Source organism: Hippocampus guttulatus, chromosome 4 (genome assembly GCF_054856545.1).
Source record: "Hippocampus guttulatus isolate MCC_2025c chromosome 4, RoL_Hgut_1.0, whole genome shotgun sequence".
In the NCBI taxonomy this organism is placed as follows: Eukaryota; Metazoa; Chordata; class Actinopteri; order Syngnathiformes; family Syngnathidae; genus Hippocampus; species Hippocampus guttulatus.
In genome coordinates this window covers 16,749,413-16,769,381 of record NC_141264.1, presented here as the reverse complement: position 1 = coordinate 16,769,381, position 19,969 = coordinate 16,749,413, and the positions used below count along the sequence as shown (strand labels likewise).

The 19,969-nt window shown below is 44.3% G+C and overlaps 1 protein-coding gene across 2 annotated transcripts; it reads left to right on the top strand.

Moving 5' to 3' along the window:
- Window positions 1-1,057: 1,057 nt before the first annotated feature.
- pik3c2g (phosphatidylinositol-4-phosphate 3-kinase catalytic subunit type 2 gamma) lies at window positions 1,058-19,951 on the top strand. 2 transcript variants are annotated; one of them, XM_086109108.1, is made up of 33 exons: window positions 1,077-1,306; window positions 1,982-2,486; window positions 2,571-2,650; window positions 3,446-3,603; window positions 3,750-3,864; window positions 3,939-4,050; window positions 4,545-4,615; window positions 4,785-4,848; window positions 4,926-5,051; window positions 5,193-5,223; window positions 5,442-5,625; window positions 5,709-5,831; window positions 6,539-6,667; window positions 6,786-6,900; window positions 6,977-7,110; window positions 7,295-7,483; window positions 7,571-7,664; window positions 11,864-11,958; window positions 13,177-13,357; window positions 13,433-13,540; window positions 13,621-13,713; window positions 13,833-13,962; window positions 14,446-14,582; window positions 14,675-14,844; window positions 14,935-15,091; window positions 15,293-15,402; window positions 16,459-16,627; window positions 16,821-16,939; window positions 17,010-17,106; window positions 17,192-17,255; window positions 17,581-17,660; window positions 17,745-17,870; window positions 18,102-19,951. In XM_086109108.1, the coding sequence occupies exons 2-33, from the start codon at window positions 2,040-2,042 to the stop codon at window positions 18,252-18,254; spliced, it is 4,161 nt and encodes a 1,386-aa protein (XP_085965234.1). In that variant the 5' UTR covers window positions 1,077-1,306; window positions 1,982-2,039; the 3' UTR covers window positions 18,255-19,951. The 2 variants fall into 2 exon arrangements, 1 of the variants encoding a protein (XP_085965234.1); XR_015100698.1 differs by lacking the exons at window positions 17,745-17,870; window positions 18,102-19,951 and having other exon boundaries at window positions 1,058-1,306; window positions 16,985-17,106.
- The last annotated feature ends 18 nt before the right edge of the window (window positions 19,952-19,969 follow it).

Sequence of the window (19,969 nt, the reverse complement as noted above, 5' to 3'; positions counted from 1 at the left end):
AGTCACACGTACATATAGGCATAGTATGTTAATTATATTAATTAGGGGCGGGCAGTCCTTCCCCTTATGTAAAAATCAGAAACAAAGAAAGGTCAATGTAGTTCAATCTTGGCATTTTGACAAAGTACAGACCATATCTGCTGGTCCATAAATCTCGAGACAAGAGTTCCTCCTCTAGGGAACTTGACAGCCTTCAGGAACTTTCCCAAGGTGGGAGACGCAAAAGAAAACACTTGGGGGGCTGTTAATTACTCAAGGGGAAATAGGACCCCAGCTTCACACTACATTCTTTGTTTTAAGTAGCGGATGTTCAGGACAGAGACCTAATAGTCAAGGTCGACCTGTCTATGATACAAAGTTTTAAGCTAAACATATAACATAGGTGATATCTTCAATCGCCAGTAATGGGATTTTCTCTGAATGTCATAGAAGCGGTCACTTGAAAATGTAAACTCTGGCAGAGAGTCATATGAGTAACGTGTCATATTTAACACACATCAAGATCAGTGTCTTCACAAAACTGAATATCATTCATTTTAATTGAAGTGGAGCAAATTTGTTATTTCATTACTCTGTGTCAAACTGGTAGCCCTTCACACAATCAGCACCGCAGAAGTAGATGTCAGTTTCAAAAAGGTTCGTGAATGATCACCCCTGACTTAAACCTTCCCTAATTTTTTGTGTTCATTATTTGTGTTGTAGTTTTGACCCTCAACAACTCTTTTTTGGAAATCATAGCAAGCAAACTAAGTAGACCAACGGAATAGTGTCAAGAATCAGTGTGAAAAGACACATAATGAGTTTACTTTTTACTTTTTTGATCTTCCCGGATTGTCCCCACTTCTGGGTCACAGTTTTGGCTGAAGTTATGGTCTAGGTTTTACAGACTGATGCCCCTCCCAACTCCAACCGTCTGTGATTGGGACAGAGTTGTCCTGGCTGGCCCGCCAAGGCTAGATTTTCATTATTAATTCAATACATTGTTTATTTTGCTTTAATCATGAGACAACTGAATTCTCCCAATAAGGCAGTCGAAACATTGTATCTTCTTCTCCCAGCCAATAAGTGAAAAAGGTAATAAATGAAAATCTTTCAGTATAAAATTTCAATATGAACGTAACATCCCTGTGATAATGTGTTTCCTCCAGCAGAGAGCGTGTCATCGGTGTTGTAGACCAAGTGAGCGAAGAAAAGGAAAGTGCATCCAGTGGGAGGAGTAAACACATGAGTGTCACCAGCAAGTGTTCAGGTCTAACCCGCTGAGCATGATGGCTTGAAAATGGGACCACAAACAATACCTCTGATGGTAGGTCACTAGCAACTCGGTCTACTTTCATTTTATTTGCAATTAAGGAGTATTTGGATTATTTTTTTAAAACCTGCTGATAAATATCATAAATCTGTGGAGATATTTGAATTACATTTGGGAGTTGAAGTAAACGTCCTCCTTTGAAGCAAATGGCCCAATGTTGTGGCTCCTGTGTTTTTCAGTAAGCTTATCATGTTTTGGCTTGTGAAGCTTAGAGGTCCCGAGAAATTGTGGAGCAGTGCAGCATTTCCTGTTAAGATTTGAAAAGCTGTTAATGATTAGACTCAACCCTTAAGCTTCGGTGACACTCAAAAAGTTCGGGATAGTCAGCCCTTAGGTTGAATTTTAGGATGAACCTAAAATGCATTACAACCTTTACAGATGAACTTAATTTGACTTCTGAATACTCATGTCCAACTGTTCAATGCTTCCGTAGTTTTAGCAATAACTTTCTGGTTGCTAACATAGAGCTGAATGGCACAACATGTTGGATCCAGGAATCACCCAACACATTTCCTGGTTCAATTCGAATCTATATTCAAGCAGTCCTCCTCAGCCTGATGCTCGCCTTTTCACATCACAATTTATCATCAGCATGTTGTGACAGAGATCGAGCGACACTGAAACAGTCACCGAAAGGACGTGTAATGATTTTCCTGTCATTTGATGCAGCGTGCCCCACTGTGACCTGACATACTGCGCCATCAAGACGCACTCGAGTTACAATGTGATGGATCCTGCTGGACCGCAACCAGGACCACCCCCTATACCAGCACGTAGACTGCTCCACAGACAAAACGCAAAGCGTGACCACCCCGCATCTGTGACAGAAACTGAATTTGCGTCTCATGTTTACGAGGAGATCGATATTAATGTCGAAAGTTATCAAGTACCAAGAGTCATACCCCCGCCTCTTCCGAAATCTCGGCCTGAATCCCAGACTCAAGGCCGAGGACGTACCCAAGGTGCTCAGCAAGAGGGATATGTGGCTCTCCGACCCCGCCGTGCCGCCCCACCGGTCCCGAGTGCAAAGGCTCCAAGTGGACAAGACCACATTTCCCCACCTGTACCCCCCAGGAAGCACGCGCCGCTCGGCCACAACAGAACCAGGTTCTCCTGTGATCTGACTGTCCCCGTCCACAAATTGGTCCGGTCCAACACACAAATAGATGACCTGGTGAGTAACTGATAGCGTTTTTCTGCCTTGACCAGGATTTAAAATTGACAGCGTGAAGGCCTAAACGATTGTCTTTCACATTAGGATAAATGGCTCATCAAACTGACCGACGCTCCAGAAGGCAGCACAACAGTGATGGCTGCATTCTGTCAGGCCACATCCAGGTAAGATGTCACCTGATATGCAAGGCATAAAAAAGTATTGGCTTTGTTGTTTTATTGCACATAATTTCTGGACAAATACAATTAGATTATGAAATGACCATATTTTGTTGATGACCTGAATCGGTTTTAGATTCAGGAACTTTGCATTTTGACTCAATATGGCAACAATGGAACAGAATCATAATGGCATGGATTAGCAAATGCTTTGACTGTTTTATTTCGTCCACTTAAAGTCCACAGAATGCGCTGAAACCATGCATGCGCCAGTTGTCTATTAAGCACTTCCACTCTGACCTGAAAATATGGATGCTACTTCTACATAAGTACAGGATATGTTTAATCTAGGAAAATCTATCCATTTAAAGCCTCTGCCTTTCTCACCACGACATGCACACACCCACAATGAGGCGCTCTAAAATAGGCGTGCCCGTAGATTACCCAAAGCATTTATAATGGGTGTCGCCTGAGCAAATCTAGCTAACTGCACATCACTATGCGCCGGAAAACCAAACAAAGGTGCTGTTATAGATTTTAAAGGGCACATTTCCGGAAATTATCTTAAAACATGTGTCAGGTATTTCGAAACAAATCTCTGAATTCACTTTACAGGGTCTTTAGGGTTTTTTGGTGGAGATCTATTAACTGTAGTCGTGTATTACAGTATATCATTGCTAAAGTAGCAAGTTTAATGTTTGGCCTTTTTGAACCTGATCATCTGCAGTAATTTCCCAAATAAAATCTGAGTCAGGTGAAAAGAATGTCTTTGTTTTGCAAGTCTGGGTTTCGATTTGACAGGCTGCTGTCACGCTACAAGCACACGCAAGTGGCTCACAACACAGGTGCGGTGTGTGCTCGAGTGTCACGCGTCCATCCCGCGCTGCTGCAGCAGGTCGAGCTGATTGTCAACGTGGCCATCGAAAATAAAAGTCACCAGCTTCCAATCCCAACCACAGGTACAGTATCGTCCATCAGTCAAGATGCTACACATGCACACACACTCACACATGCGCACACTCTCTTACAAAAGGCAAAAATAAATCGGTCACTTTTTGTGAGTACATACAGCATATGCAGGGTTGAATTCGTATCATTTGTCCAGTGAACAGGACAGTGCAAAGTTTCATCGATGAGATCTTCCAGCTGTTCGAGTTCGCTCGCAAACCCACCGGCCATTATGTTCTCAAGTTGTGCAATTCGGAGGAGTATCTCCACAAGTAAGTCGTTTCATTGAGCAAACTTTTTATTTCCTCCACTTCATACTGACACATCGGCGCCGCATCGTCAACAGTGACGAGCTGCTGGGTGTGCACGAGGTCGTTCAAACACACTGCAAGTTCAACATGGACCTTCCCCTCCGACTGCTCCACTCCAGCAGCCGAAGACGCAGCCTGGCCAGGGATGTGAGTCACCACCCACTGTCTCAAAGGTTAACCATTGACCAGCAATGAGGCCTGCCCTGCAAACTGATTATCAGGGTTGGTGTGGCTGTGAAAACACTACCTGCTTTGATTCTTTAAAAAAAAATGTTTTTTAACTTTGTTCTGTATACAACTCACATACTGGCTGCTGGCATTTGCGTGACAGATGGAGAAAAAAAAACACTCTGATCTATTACATGGTAATGTGTTGGGATGAACAATTAATTGAATTCATATCATTCGTTCATCTCTATTATTTTATTTTTTATTTTTTCCCCTCATACATCATAAAAATTGTAAAAAATGTTCCAATGCGGAACTGTCACGATAATGATTTAAAAATATTCATAATATGGACAAGGTTTTAAGTAACATTTTAATGTTCATCTTTAGGATAAACCAGAACAGATATCGTATACTTAACCAAAGATTAATGGGCATCAATTCATAATATAACTTTTTTTTTTCCCCTTGAGGAAGGGGACGACAAACCTTCGGGTCATGTCTACGAGCTGGTGAGACCCGTCTGCGTCTTCAACGCTTGCAAGTAAGATACCGAGCAGTCACTCCCTTCACCGGGCTTTGCTCGGCGTCTAAATACTACTCTCATGATGACATCTCACCGGGTCACAAGCTTTGTGTGTTTACAGGAAATATTGAATAAAGAAGATGTGTGCGTACGTGTGTGTTTCACCTCTTAGCTTTGTATTTCTCAGGTTGAGTCTGCAGAATGTGCTCTTAAGCTACAGCAGGGAGGAGGTCATGCTGATGAGAAATAAAGTGAGTCGAGACAGCTCACTGTTCACGTGTAAAAATAGATGTGAATCAAGCGTTCCAAAATATCTTGATGTGTACAGTCAGGGATGAACGTTAACGTCATGGTGACCCACGTTCGCACCGTTACCGATCTCCTGTGCGGCCTCTCAGGCGAGGAGCTGGAGGACGCCATTGGCCGGCTCAACAGAGTCAACCCCATACCTCTAGTAAGGGGGCACGTCCATGTCATGCAGCCTCATTTTTCAAAAATCACAATCCTGCTCGATGTTTGTATTTTTTCACATCACGTCTTTCATTTTCCATGACTCTGATGCATGTATTATATGTGTCCTCGCCTCTTGTTGCAGAGCTATGAGGAAATGTCAGAATGTGAGAGTGGTGAGTAGATGTCTTTAAACACACAATATATGGATATATATATCAAATATATGGATATAATTGCATGTCATAACAAACATATGTTGTGTACGGTATTCCTTGACTAAACCTTTTATCATTCAGCTATCATTCAAAACAAGTCACATTTTTGCCCTATGTACGCTCTAAATTCATATCAAGACGATGACTGTCACTGAAAATCATTGTGTATCTTGCAGCCATGCGGGTGCTGCACGATTCCCTGCTGAAAGTCATGCAGAGCTTCTTTGCAAACTTCCTGTCCAACTTCAGAACTCTGGACATGGCCAGCAAACCTCAGACTCGTGATGTGGAGGATAACGGTGAACTCTTACGGTTCAACGTGGCCGCGCTCTATAAACTGCAACCCAGCTGGCTGGCAACGTATGACATTAGCTGTGCAATGAGCACAACATCACACTAAAAACACGATCTTTATTCATTGTTGTTGGTTTTTTTTTTTCTAGATTTGACTGCTTTTCAATTTCCTGTGAGCTGACCTATGGGGAAATTCAGATTTGCTCAGCCGTGGTTTCTGAAAACATCAGCACTACTTTATCATTTGAGAAGAAAATACGTTGTAACCGCATGTGAGTTCACTTTCCACTTTTGTTTGACGGTCCGGTACAATGGAGCCTTTAACTCATTCACTCCTAAAGACGTTTTTAAACGTCTTTTCAGACTTGGTCTAGAATTGGCTGGTACTGAATGAGTTAAGTGACAATCAAGTCAAAAGTGTTGTGAGCGACTGGCTGAGACATCAGTCCAAAGATTTTTACGTTGAGGGAATATGGAAGCTAGTGCACAGATGGGAAAAGTGTGTGACAGTGTCAGTAGACTATGTTGGAAAAAAAACAAAAAGGAAAAAGTAAGATTCTTTCTGTATTACCAGTCCTAATACCAAAAAATTCACCTTATTTATTGGATGTCCCTCGTAGATATATATTCATAAGATGTGCTTTCAACTGTTCTTGTTATTAATATATTGTTTTATTTTTTTTGTGTGTGTGTGTGTAGTGTGTTTCCATTGCAACAAAGAGACAAAAGCAAGACTAATTTGATTTACGTGTATGCAACATAACTGTCTGCTGTAGGGTCCTGCAATGGCCATTAGGAAAAAAAATTATTGAAATAAACATCATAGGGAAAAACCTTCTCACGTTTCAATTAAAAAAAAAAACATTTTCAGTACTAGGCAGTTTTAAGGGAGCTCCTGACCACCCAAATGTAACTCTTTGACTCCAAACGTTCTGTAAATGCAAACACAAATAGTCACAGTTGTGTATTTGGCTGTCAGGATGGCGTTTCCTGTCCCAGTAAAGCAGTTGCCCTACGAGAGCATGCTGACCTTCCAGCTGATGGGCTCAAAGCGAGGAAAGAGCCCCGAGCTGCTGGCATGGGCTGTTCTACCTCTTTACAGCAACAGGTATTGGGGCATCTTCAACACACCACACAGATACGATATTCCATTTTTTCTTTAAGGAACAGTTCCCACCATTTTCCATTATGCAACAGAGCGAATGTTGACTAAATCGTGTGTGTAGAACCCTAGCCAGAGGGACCATCCTGCTCAGTTTGTCCATGTTGGCCATGCTGTCTTCTCCCCCCTCCCCGGCCCTTTTTGACAGCCACCGACAAACAGTGGGGGTCATCCTGCAGGTGGGGAGTCTCCAAAAAACTCTGGTAGCAAAAACAAACAAAATCAACAGCGTCACTCATCATCTCTTCCATGCAGGTTGAGTTTCCAGATGAGGTCACCTGGACGTATCAGAGGCCTGTTGCGCTCCCCGGGTCCTTCATATTCTCTGCGCCTTGTGAAGATCTGGAAAAGAAAATGTCACAAGTATCCAAGAAGCTCTGCCTTTGCTTGTGAGTCGGAATAAAAAAATATATATATATATCAGATGTATCTTTCAAATACATTGCAGAATTTCAAATAAATTGATGATAATGAATGATTTTACATTTCCATCCCGTATGGCTAAATGTAAGCGGGGCGCCCGTGTCACAGAGATTGAAACTCATTCGTCAACTCATTTCTTTCTGCGTCCAGTCTTTCAGAAAATGAGAAGAGCTTCCTGTGGAGTAAACGTCACAGCTGTGACAAAGCAAGCACCTTCCTCCACCTGGTGTTAGGTGGCGCCCCCAAGTGGCAGTCCGAGGACCTGACAGAGATCTACACAGTTGTGGACCGCTGGGCCATCCACCTTCCCGAGGAAGCCCTCTTCCTGCTCACCGATAAGTAGGCAGCAGCTCTCATCCCTGCCATGATTCCGCATTGCTAGTTTACTTAATTGAAGAAAACGAAAATTGTGTTTCTTTTGTCCAGTTTTCCGGACCAGACAGTGCGTGAGACCTCTGTGCAGTATTTTGTGCAAATACCCGATGATGAGCTGGAGCTGTTTTTGCCGCAGTTGGTCCAGGTTAGCACCGTAACAAGCACATCTCATCATTCCCTACTTCCGATCCGATCCTGGGCAATCGGCCCCCGTCAGGGACTTGCCCCCCCTCCCGGGTCCCACACCCGGCACGAATCCCGTTGGTGTCTTGCAAGGTTCCCCGCCAACATTTCCTTCCCACACCTCCCGCAAGCCACCCTTCTCCCTCCGCGACCCCCATTCGCCCTTCGTTTCCCCCCAGCCCCCCCCTCCACGCGCCCCGCCCGCTCCCTCCCTTCTCCCTCCTCCCTTCTCCCCCTCATTCTCTCCGTCCACTCTTTCACAGCCTCTCACGTGTCTGGCATAGTTTGCTTTCGTCACCCACCTTTCACACCCTCCGCACTGTCTCCTTTCTCCCTTCTCCTCATACGCCCCTCCCGTGCAACTCCTTTCGTGACTTATTTTCTTCCCTTTCGACCCAAACCTCCTCCCACACTTCCCACACTCAAACTCCACCTGTTCCTCGTTCCTGCGGTGTATGCGTTTTTCGTGCATGGTTAGACCAGCTCTACTCCTGCATACTTTTCCGCACCCCTCATACCTACATACCAACCCGTCATTCACTCTCCTAACATTCCTTCCCAGTCTCTCCTCGTTCCTACCCACCTCATATCTGTGACCCTTCTGATTTTCCCATTTATACAGGTGATCCATTCGCTCGCTCACTCTCCGCTTCCATCCTTCCCTATCACTCGTCAATCTTTCCACCTCCGTCCAGTCCATTCCTGCATTCCTCATCACTCTCTTCCAATACAACACCGTCTTCCTTTTGTGCCCCATCTTCTTCCCTCTTCCTTCCAATTCCTCCCACCATCCCAATACCATAGCTTTTGTTAGTCTTTCAATCCCCATACGCATCACATGTCCGATTCTCTGCAACACTCTCCTCTCAATTTTCCATTCAACGGATTTTACTCCCAACATTTTCCTCACATCATACATATTCACTCCCCTTTCTTGCATTTGCCTCAGTGGTTCTCCATTTCTATCACTCCACACATACCTATAGCACCTATCCATCCACTTCTGTAGTTTCCCCACATCCCTCTTCAACCACGTTCTTACCTGACAGTACCAATCCAGCTTCCTAACACTCTAATCTCCTCCCCCTCTATCGTTCCAAACTCCAGCACCTCCTCCTTCTCCTCATTGTTCCTCTCTTCTCACTGCGTCATCACACTTTTCACCCTCCTTACACTCTCGTGTATCTCTCCTTTCGTTCCCACTATAGTAGTGTCATCTGCAAACAAAGCGCTCGATACCCGCACTTCTTTTGTTTCCGAGCTCCCTCTCTCCCAGCCATGTTCACCTGCGAATGACCCTCCTGGTATCCACCTCCACACCACCATTTTCTCCTCCCTGCCATCTCGGTTCCTCGCCGCCAGTGCCTGCCTCATCACCGCCTGATGGTAGATATTAAAGAGGATCGGCGATGTAGAGCATCCTTCTCGCAGCCCTCTTGCTGGCATCCATCCTCCACTCAAACCCTCCCTTCCCCTCACCTTGTACTCTGTCGTCTCATGCAGGTCCATAATGGTATCCAGACATTTGCCCTTTAGCCCATACTGTTCCAGCAACAACCACAACGCTGGTTTACTCACTCTCGGATACGCCTTTTTCAGATCTAACAGTCTTGCACATGGCCAGTCGTCATCCTTCACATCCTTCACCCCTTCCTGAGTCACTCTTCTCTTACAATCTTTTACATCCTCCTGTATGCGTACCATCATCTGCGTCACATCTGCTGTGGACCTCCCTTTCCTAAAGCCCGCTTGGTTTTCGTCAAGGAGCCTCAGGTGTTCGGCCCACCAACTCAGTCGCTTCGCTAACACTCTTCCTAACACCCTGCTGCACATACTCAGCAGGCACACTCCCCTGTAGTTGTTTCTGTCATTCCTGTCCCCCTTCTTATGTAACGGTACCATCAGTCCCACTTTTACACTTCTATCCCACTGGTCCGCCCTCTGCTCAAACATCTCCCTCACTATCTTAATCCCTCTTTCTAACACTTCCTCACACGCATTCCGTAAATATCCTATTCTCACCCCATCCTCTCCCGGTGCCGACTCTCGTATCTCCCACATAGCCTCCATGATTTCCTCCCTATCTGGCACCTCATTCATGATCTTATTTGCTTCGCTCGCCCTACTATCGTCCCTGAGATCTACGGCTCCTCGAACCGCCTCCTCAATCACTCTTGGTTCTTCCTCATACCTCTCTCTCGACACACTTTCAAAATGCTCCCTAAACTCATTTGCTGTCACAGTCGTGCTCCGAGCGGCCGGTTTATCCCTCTTTCCTATCTTCCTCAAACATTTGTACATTTCGCCAATCCTCCCTCTAGAACATGCTTCCTGACAGTCCTCAATCACTCCTTCCCACCAGTCTCTTTCCAGCCTCCTCAGCAACTTCTTCGATTCCTTTCGCGCTTCCTTCACTTCCGCTTTTAGTCTGGTGAGCTCTTCTTCCATCTCCCCCACTCCTCTCCCTCCTCCCCTCACTCTTAGCCTTCTCCTCGCATTCAGTGTCTCCATTATCTTATTCCTTCTGTCTACCCTCTCCCATACCCTCTTCTTTATCTCTTCTATCTCCTCCTCTCTCCCTACCGTCCACGGGTTGGATATTTCTCTTCTCTCCCTTCCACATACCTCCACTGCTGTTTCCACCATTATTTTCGCCAGCTCCGTCCACCCGCCCTCCTTTACCAGTCCTTCCTTGTTCAACTCCCCCAATTTCTCTCTTGTCCTCTTCTCATATTCTCTTTTCTTCTCCTCCACTTTCAACCCCTCCCACTTCGCTTGCACCACTCTCCTCTGGATCCTCTCTTCTGTCCTCCATCTCTTCCACTTCCCATTCACCTGCATACACACCGGCCTGTGATCTGACAGTTCATACTCACTCATAGTCCACATCCTTTTCACCATGCGGTGTCTCTCATTCCCTTTCACCAGAAATCCATCCAACTCATACCATTTTCCACTCGCCATGTGTCGCCACGTCCCCCTCCTTCTAAACCTCCTATAGCTATTCACATATGCCAGATCGTGCTCCTGGCACCATTCTATTAGGCCCCTTCCGGCTTCATTCATCCTCCCCAACCCATGCCCCCCACACACTCCTCCTATCTTCACATTCGTTCCCACACTTGCATTGAAGTCTCCTCCAATCACCAGTCTTTCACTCCCTCCCATCGCCACCTGACTCCCCATATCTCGTCGGCATCTCTCCATTTCTCGTTCATCCGTTCCCCAGCTCGGTTGGTAGACTGATACCAGCCTGAGCCCTCCCAGCACCACCGCCACCACTCTCTCTCCCAGCCACTTCTGTTGTCCTTCCTCAATGCCGTTCCCCTCAACATCACTCCGGCTTTCCTCCCATGAACAAGCGCTACCTGTTCCTCCTCCTCACCCAACCACACCACCCCAGCTTCTTCTGCCTTTAGTTCCGTCATCAGTACCACTTCCCATTTTTCCTTGTTGACTCTTTCTGCCACTCTCCTCAACCTCTTTCTAAATGTCTCTCTCACGCTCAGTCGCCTCACATTCCATGTGACTATCACTCGTTCTTCATTCTTACCCCGAACTTCCAGTCTGTTGCCCCTCTCCCGTCCCACCCTTCCTTTCCTCCTGTCTCCCCTCCTTTCATTCCTCTCCCTTCTTTTATCGTCCCTGCTCCTCGCTCCCCTCTTCCTGCCAGGGCCTGGATGGGGGTGAATCCCCACCAGTCTGTCTTTCACCCATCCTCCCACATGTCTTTCGTCCATCCCGCCCTGCTTACGCTTCCTTCTCACCATCCCCATCTCACCCCCTGGGGAACCTTTTTCCCCCCTCGTCGCGCCACGTGCGGGTCCTGAAAGGGCCCTCGCCTGACTTTTGTTTAAGGAGGGTTGTGGGGCGGCTACTCCCACTTCCCTCCGTTCCGGCGGGGCGAGCATCGGGTGTCTCTCCTTCCGGTGAGGTCCCTTCTCCTTCCCCGTCAGCTGGTAGGTCTTTAGCCGCAGCAGGGGCTCGAGACCCCCGGCGTTCCCCCTCGCGCCACGTGGAGGCATCCCACCATTCCCTACTTCACCGCTATTTAGTTCATCATCATCATCATCATCATCATTGCTGCTGTAAATTGGGAATTTCTCCATTGTGAGACAAATAAAGGTTTTCTTATCTTATCATCATCATCTTGTTGTGCAGGCTCTGAAGAGCGAATGGGAGCTAGATGGAGCTCTAGTCATGCTGTTGTTGGAGAGATCTATAAAAAACATTCGGATTGCCCATCAACTCTTCTGGTGAGTAACCAAACTCAACCATGAATGTGTGTTTTTATCCCCTTAAAGTTGCCGAAAATAAAACTTGTCAACACGCAATACACACTGTCAAATTAGGTCATGTAAAAATGCAGCTGGGCAGTGGCAGGCATCACAAATAGTAAGAGAATAGGAAGTGGAAGTAAGAAATATTATTAAAATATACGAGGGCTGAAGGATTTTGAAAAATAATTTAATTGTAATTTCCTACTCCATTTTGCAATAGTGATTTAATATGTTTTTTTTCAAGGAACTCTACCTGTGTATTTTTGAACAAACAAGTTCTCTGCTGGAACAATCTCAAGCTTGACAAAATTTTACAGCCACTTTTAAAAATGCGCATACAGTTCGGAAGCTAAACTCACCTTTTAAACCCAATTTTGAAAATTTGTTTTTAAACCAGAGGTCATCCAATCTTACATTCAATTTTTTTCTCAATTTTCTCAACACCGTTAAAAATCAAGACCCTGCATGGAAGCCGAGCTCTCCTTTGAATCCTTGTCTGCTTTAAAAACCTGATGTCACAAATCCAGAGAGCTGAATTTTTCGTATATATTTTGGGATAGCTGTAAAAAAATCGCATGAATTTTGAAACCTTAAACACACCTTTCAAAGCCCTACTGATCAATTGCTGCAGCTGTCTCTTCTTTTTTTTTTAATATGTGAATGTTAGGCTTAAGATAAAATAAAGGCAAATGAACCATGAATTGATATAAAAGACAATATATCTATTTCAAGGAAAGTTGTTAACTTACGAAAAACTTTGGGTCGCATATTCATGCTGATCACAAGTTGAGCACAAAGCGCAATCTAACTGTGCGCATGAGTTTTCTTTGCTTTGCTATTTTGCTCGACTTTACACCTGTAGAATTGGGCTGTGTTTGGGAAGTCGTCTTTTCCAGCACACCATCGCATCGTCCTTCATTTGCATCAGAATCAGGGCGTTCTGAGCGCAGTGCGCCGAGTCCGCTGAGTTTGACATTGCGTAAACAGAAATAGATTCGCTGATTCCCATACATGATGTTGGCAGGTAGGATCTCCCCTTGCGGATGATGTAGTCGGCGTGACGTGGGCAATTGCAGATTGATTTGCATCCCCGATCGCGCGCCTTTGTGTGACACCAACACCCCCCACAGTCCACCCACACACGCGCTACAAATGAATTTCAGTGTTACTGGCCATTTCTGCTTATGTGGCCAGGCTGCTGGAGGACGCTTGCACAGAGCCGCACTACCAGAGCTGGTACAGTAAAGTGCACGCGGCCCTGCGCTTCTGCTGCGGTCGAGCACTGCGGGAAGAGCTGGATCGAGAGACCCACTTGCTGTCGGCACTCGTGCAGGTGGCAGAGAAGGTCCGGACGTCGGAGAAGACGCGACGGAAGGTCTTTTAAACTCATTCGCAGGCTCGGACTCAGCAGCAAGTCAAATATTCTGTCAGCGTGTTGTTTCTCTTGCAGACCGTTCTAAACAAAGAAAAGATGAAGATTGAGAAGTTCTTCAGTGATGGGGGAAGCTGCCGTCTCCCTCTGGATGTTGCGGTCCACATCAAGGGGGTGGACCTGGATGTAAATGCTCCACAGCATCATCACAATCCAAACCACACATCTATAGACGAATGTTTACAATGTGAGCCTTTTTTTTCCAGGCCTGTAAGTTTTACAACTCCAATACCTCTCCTCTGGGGCTGTCCTTCATTTGCACTGACCCACTGGCTAAGAACATCGCTGTGATCTGCAAGGTTGGTCATAAAGTAGCACTTTATTGATACTTGTTGGCTCTGTAGTTGTGACCCATTAAGGAGAACTGTGAGCTGAAGCTTTTTTTTTTCCATCATTCATTTGGAAGTGCTCTCTTCAGACAGGAGATAGCCTGCGCCAAGACATGCTAGTACTGCAGATGGTTCGTATGATGGACAGGGTGTGGCTCCAAGAAGGGCTGGACTTGCGAATGGTCACCTACAGATGTCTCTCTACTGGCACAACTCAGGGTGACTTGATCAAATCAATACATTACTTCAGATAGGATTTCCAATATAGTCATTTCCAAATCCTGTGCCTCAGCACATTAGTGTCAATCAGGTGTGTTGCAGGGAAATTATTCGATTCCGCATAATCCACTTGATGCCTTTGCTTTAATTTGTGAATGATGACTTGACATAGATGTGTTTGCATTGTGGCGGCCAACTCAATTCAACTCACTCGAAACTGCTAGCAAGATTTGAATGAAGCCTCACTTTTAATTCATGATGCAGCGTTGCCAAAAATGAAATGTTACTGGCTTAAATATTTTTTATCCTCTCCAGAAATAACAAACATAAATAAAAATTTTAAAAAACAGAAAGAAAAAACAAGTATGCTGAGGTAGTGTCATCTTTTTTTTTAATACTGCTGAAAAAAATAGTACCTTTCAGATGAGGATTGCATCCGTGCCACTCATGTTTCATTATTTGTTCATATATGCCGGCTGACAGGCCTCATAGAGGTGGTTCCTGAGGCGGTGACGCTAGGGAAGATTCAGCAGGAGTGGGGTCTCGGTGGCACCCTTCGACAGGACACCCTGGAGAAGTGGTTCCACATGTGGAACAAAACCAAGGATGATTACGAAAAGGTCAGCAGACGTCCCGAATTCCTGATAAAAGTCGTCCTCTGGGACTAATTGTTAACCTCCACTCCTTTTTTTTTTTTAACACTTGTTTTCAGGCTGTGATGAACTTCATTCACTCATGTGCAGGTTGGTGCGTGGCCACCTTCATCCTGGGGATCTGCGACCGCCACAACGACAACATCATGTTGAAGCACAGCGGGCACATGTTCCACATCGACTTTGGCAAGATCATGGGCAATGCACAGAAGATCGCAAACTTTAAAAGGCAATTCAACGTTTGAAACAGTCACTTGGGAAGAAATCCAAAATGCTCGAACAACCTTTACCACCTTTTTTTTTTTTTGGAACAACGCAGGGACCGATCACCGTTCATCTTTACGTCGGAGATGCAGCATTTCATCACAGGCGGTGGGCAGAAGCCTCAGCGCTTGCATCGCTTTGTGGAACTCTGCTGTGAAGCTTACAACATCATCAGACACCGATCTGGCCTCATACTCAGCCTGCTGGAGCTCGTAAGGCCAAACATTTTGTCTTCACGACTGTGTTATACTGCCCCTCAGTGGCCAAGTTGCGCACAACAGAAGAAGATAATGCCCTAACTATTGACTTTTAAAAATTCGATTTAATTATTATTATATGCTTTTGGTAGACATAATAAATTACACTTGAATCCCATTGTTTTTTTTGGGTGTATGTGTTTGCATTATCCCCAGATGACCAACGCAGGAATGCCCGAACTGAAGGACTATCATGATCTGCAGTACGTCCAGAGAAACCTCAGACCGCACGACACTGACCTGGAAGCCACATCCTACTTCACAAAGTAACTTAAAACACACTCATAAGTCATATTTCCTTCAAATAAATTGCTAACAACAAATAAATGTACCTAGCTATCCTCACAATTTAGTGTTAAGAGTGCCTCTGGACGAGCCAGTTCTGTCCCTTTGCTCTATGCAATGCAGCCCATTTACACTTGATATAATATAATTAGATAAAATAGAATTTAATGGAACCCTCCATCCATTTTATATAACTGTATTTCCCGCACTATCAGGCACACTTAAAATCATTAAATTTTCTCAAAAGTCGAGAGTGCCTTCTCATCTGATACACCTTATATACGGATCAATATTCTGATTTCTTGGACATAGTATTTTAAAATGGTCTGTAAAGCGCTTTGTTACAGATGGAGCTGTTGTGAAAGCACTATCAATAAAGCTGAATTGTATTGTAGTCCCTTCAGTGTAACTCCATCTAGTGGATGCATAATGTCACCACAGTCACTATTGTAGCTTCTTTTAATGTGGTGCGCCCTATATATGAAAACAGTGTTAAAATAGGCCATTCATTGAATGTGCGCCTTATACTCCGAAGTGCTTTGTAGTGTGGAAAATACGGTACTGAGCAAATTTCCCCAGTGTGGGACTAATAAAGGATATCTTATTTTTTGTCATGGGTGAGCTCGAGCAATATATGCCACGTTTTGACAAGTGGCAGTGAATACCATTGCCCGGTCACCGGTCAATCACAGAATTTTTTTTTAAACTTGAGATGTTGCCAAAGTCCTGGCTGAAGGGAAAGTGATAATTGGTGTCAAGAAAGCATGTTGAAGTGATGCATTTTCAACGACTCTCAAATCGTTTTAAGTCTGGGAAGCTGAATTCAGCCTGTGTTGTTCATGGAAGTTGTGGAGAGTGTTCACTGTGTGTGTGCGTGTGTATTTCGCTGCTGAGTGTCTGCTAAACAACTTATGCTCATTAATGACAGATGTCAGTTTATTGGTTGACGGTTGCAACAGGTTGCCAACAGTCAGTGGTGTGGTGGCGTGTCAAGTGTATGCGGTCGATCAGCGCGTGCCATTGTGTCTTTTGTTCAGGAAGATCAAGGAGAGCATGGGTTCTGTCGCGGTTAAGCTAAACTTCCTGACACACAGCATGGCCCAAGGGAAGAAAGCAGCGGCGCCCATCCGTGATGCCGTTCCTGCTCCGAGCACCAACATTCAAGACGCCGTCATCCAGGACTTTAGCATCAAGGACAAAGTTGCAGTGAGACCAAGTTTAATTGTCATTATTGTTATTATTATTTTTGTGTCCAACTTAAAACTGAAAAATCATAATGCACGAACAACACTGGCTTTTGTCACCTCTGCCTCGTGTCGGTGTTGAGAAAGTGTCCAAAATCCAATCAGACTGTTTTGTTTTTGTTTTTTTTAATTCATTGCTCCTTTTTAATTGTCAGATCTACGACCTGAGATTGACCATTGACGATGGCTATTGGTACAACGAAATGACATTTGAGGACTTAGAGCTGATCCATAAGCAACTGCAGAAACATTTCATCGAATCCGCGATTCCTCAGTGAGCCCACAGACAAGCATCCATCGCACTCTCCCTGTATCCTAGCACGTTGTCTTCTTTTCGTTTCCAGATTCCCGTCCTGGTATATGATGTCATTCAACCCCAATAGGAAAATGTCTCGACTGAATAAATACCTCAAACAGCTTTTTGAGGGACCTTGCAAGGGAGTATGTTTGCTTGATAATGTCCAATTTCTTTTTGTCGTTTTTGTTTTTTTGAGCTTTAACTCATATGACTATATCTGCTCTTCAGAATGAATTTGTGTGCAGCTTGTTCTTGGATGGGCCCAAAGTGGTGAAAGAATATGTGGTAAAAGGTAAATATCCACTCATTAGCCACAGCATTTGGTACACCAACACAATTGAGTAAGCCTGAATGCAAGAGCTCCATCAGAAATTTGAACAACGTTGACTGTAAATTCTAGCTTGCATCATAATGGGGTGTTGTTTTTTTAAAAAAATATATTTCTGTCACCTTACGAGACAAAATATCAGAAATCAAACTTGGACAATATTGTCTTCAGAATCTCTAATGCAGCTCTTGAACGGGGCTCTCACCCAGTTGTGCTTGTGTACCTCATTAAGCATCTAGTATGACGAACCGGGTGTCGTGAAGTGTCAACTTGTGATTTCCCATTCCAGAAGCTTGTCCTCAAATCCAGCTGTGCATTTCTTACAAGGGCTGTAAGCTCTCAGTCTTGGTAAAACACCTCAAGAACATTGTGAGCTTGCCACACGGAAGGAAAAACATCTCATGTTCTTTCTTATGAATTTAAAAACCTTTATTTTTTTTTTCCTTTCTACAGAAGATGCCCAATGGCTCCAACCCTGATGCCTATGTGATCACGTGTCTGAGACCGGATCCCCAGCGGAAGTCCAAGAGGAAGACTAAAGTGGTGCGAAATAATGACAGCCCCACATTCAACGAACTGGTACAATGATTTTATTTCTTATACGTTAAATAGTAACAATATAGTGTTTTACAAAGGGAAATGTACATTATCACTGTGCATTAAATACAATAATTACATATAAAAACAGGATGTTGTAGGATGGCAGAAGAAAGTTGGATAAAATATACGGTGAAAGTTTTGCAAAATTCCAATTTGACATGCAGAGCTGCTCGACTTGACTTGTCCCAAAATGTTTTGTGACGTTCACAGCTGGAGTGGTCTAACGTCCCCCTGCTTTACGGGATGGTGCTGGAGGTGAGCGTGAAGAGCAAAAAGACGTTTGTCGCTGCCGCCAACATCAAACTGGACGAGGAGCTGCTCAACAAGGAGACTTGGTTCACATTGGGAAACTCGGCACTCTGACCTGACTTGTTGCACTGCGGGCCTGTAGCCGACAGGGGGCGCAACCCCAATATCTTTTGTCTCAACTACAATGTAGTGATCGACCGCGGATGAAGTTGTAACTGAAAAAAAACCTAATGAAGTACACTGTTATGTATATGAACTGCAGTAACTGAACACACTCAGTAGTTGTGGTTTTTAAATGCCAATGAATTGTTGAAATCATGAAGATAAAAATTATCCCGTACATTTTCCCCCCCCCCAGTAGATTTCTGTGGATGGACTAAAAATATTTGGACACGTTTGTAGGAAAAATTTGCACACACCATCCCTTGACCGTGACCCCATGAAGTAATTTTTGGCTGCCCTTTTTTTTCCAGACAATGCTATGGCCTGACTAAATGAAACTCCTCACCCTACTTCAACATAGTTGAAGATGCCACTAGATGGAACCAAAGCAATAATTATATTTTACATACGGCGAGTATGAATGGGGGCGGGGGGCTTTAAATGTATCGGGAGGGGTGTAAGGTGTGCAAAAAAAAAATCTCAGTTTTGTACTTTGTACGTCTTTTGGTGTGAAGTTCACGCAATAGACGACAGCAAGAGAACAAAATTGGCTTTTTGTTTATGCCAGTGATTGTCAAAACTTTTAATATCAGTACATTTGTCTTTGTTTTTAAACGTTTGTTTAGGCGAAATTTTTATTTACATTTTTGTGCCCAGTGAAAACTTCGCTTAGTTTTTTTCTCGGTGGTACTTGGTTTAAAATCTTTGAGAACCACTGGTTTAAACACGACCACATTTAAGGACATTTACAATCTAACAGCAAAAGCTTCAACGTTTTTTTTTCACAATGTCCAACAACTTCAGCTCTGTCCAAAAATGGCGTAAGAGACTGTTTGAATATCGCCGTAAGTCACATTTGTAACTCATACTGCGCTGACATCACCTTTTTCTGTGATGCAATTCTAAATTTGTTAACAAGGTTGTACAATCATGTGGACGGCGGCACCAGGCCTGAGGGACTCAAGTTTGACACCTTTGCCAATTTGTGTGTCTGTGTGTGAGAATAAGATGTTATTTAAAAAGAAAAAAAAGAAAACACCTTTGCCCATTATGAGTGGGTAAGACCCCCTCCCACAATACCCCTCACCGGTCACGTAGTTCCTTCTGTTATCTTAATGGCATCCTCCTGCTGACAGCTCTTCTCTCACCACCTCATTTATTGGATTTGGTGATGAAGCCAGGCTGAAATAGACTTTTCTTCACTGCATATACTTCAATAATGTATACCTGTGTGCATGCTATTTATACGATTCCCTTTTGGATTCTGCACGTGGGAGGGAAGGAGTGTTGCTTGGGGCGGGTTAAAAAAAAAAAGCCTTTTTTCAGGGTAGAGGCCATGGAGCGTTACTGTGACCTGGCATCTTTCATTAGGTCTCAGCCACAGCAAAAGCGTCGGATTTATTGCTCTGAGAGGGATAACAACTTTGCTGGCATTAACCGAACTCACATCAAATATTAATTTTGTCACACGAAGCTACAATCTCACATGAGGGATTTTGCCCTTCATTTCGGTTTGTACAAGCTGCAAACAGATTTTCGCAGGGCCGCTTGTTGGAGTGTTCTGTTTTTTTTCCCCCCTCGTGCAACACTGGCAGGAATATAGCACATCTATTTTCACACAATAAAACTGATATTTATAACTGAGGAAATGCAATTGCTTTGATTTA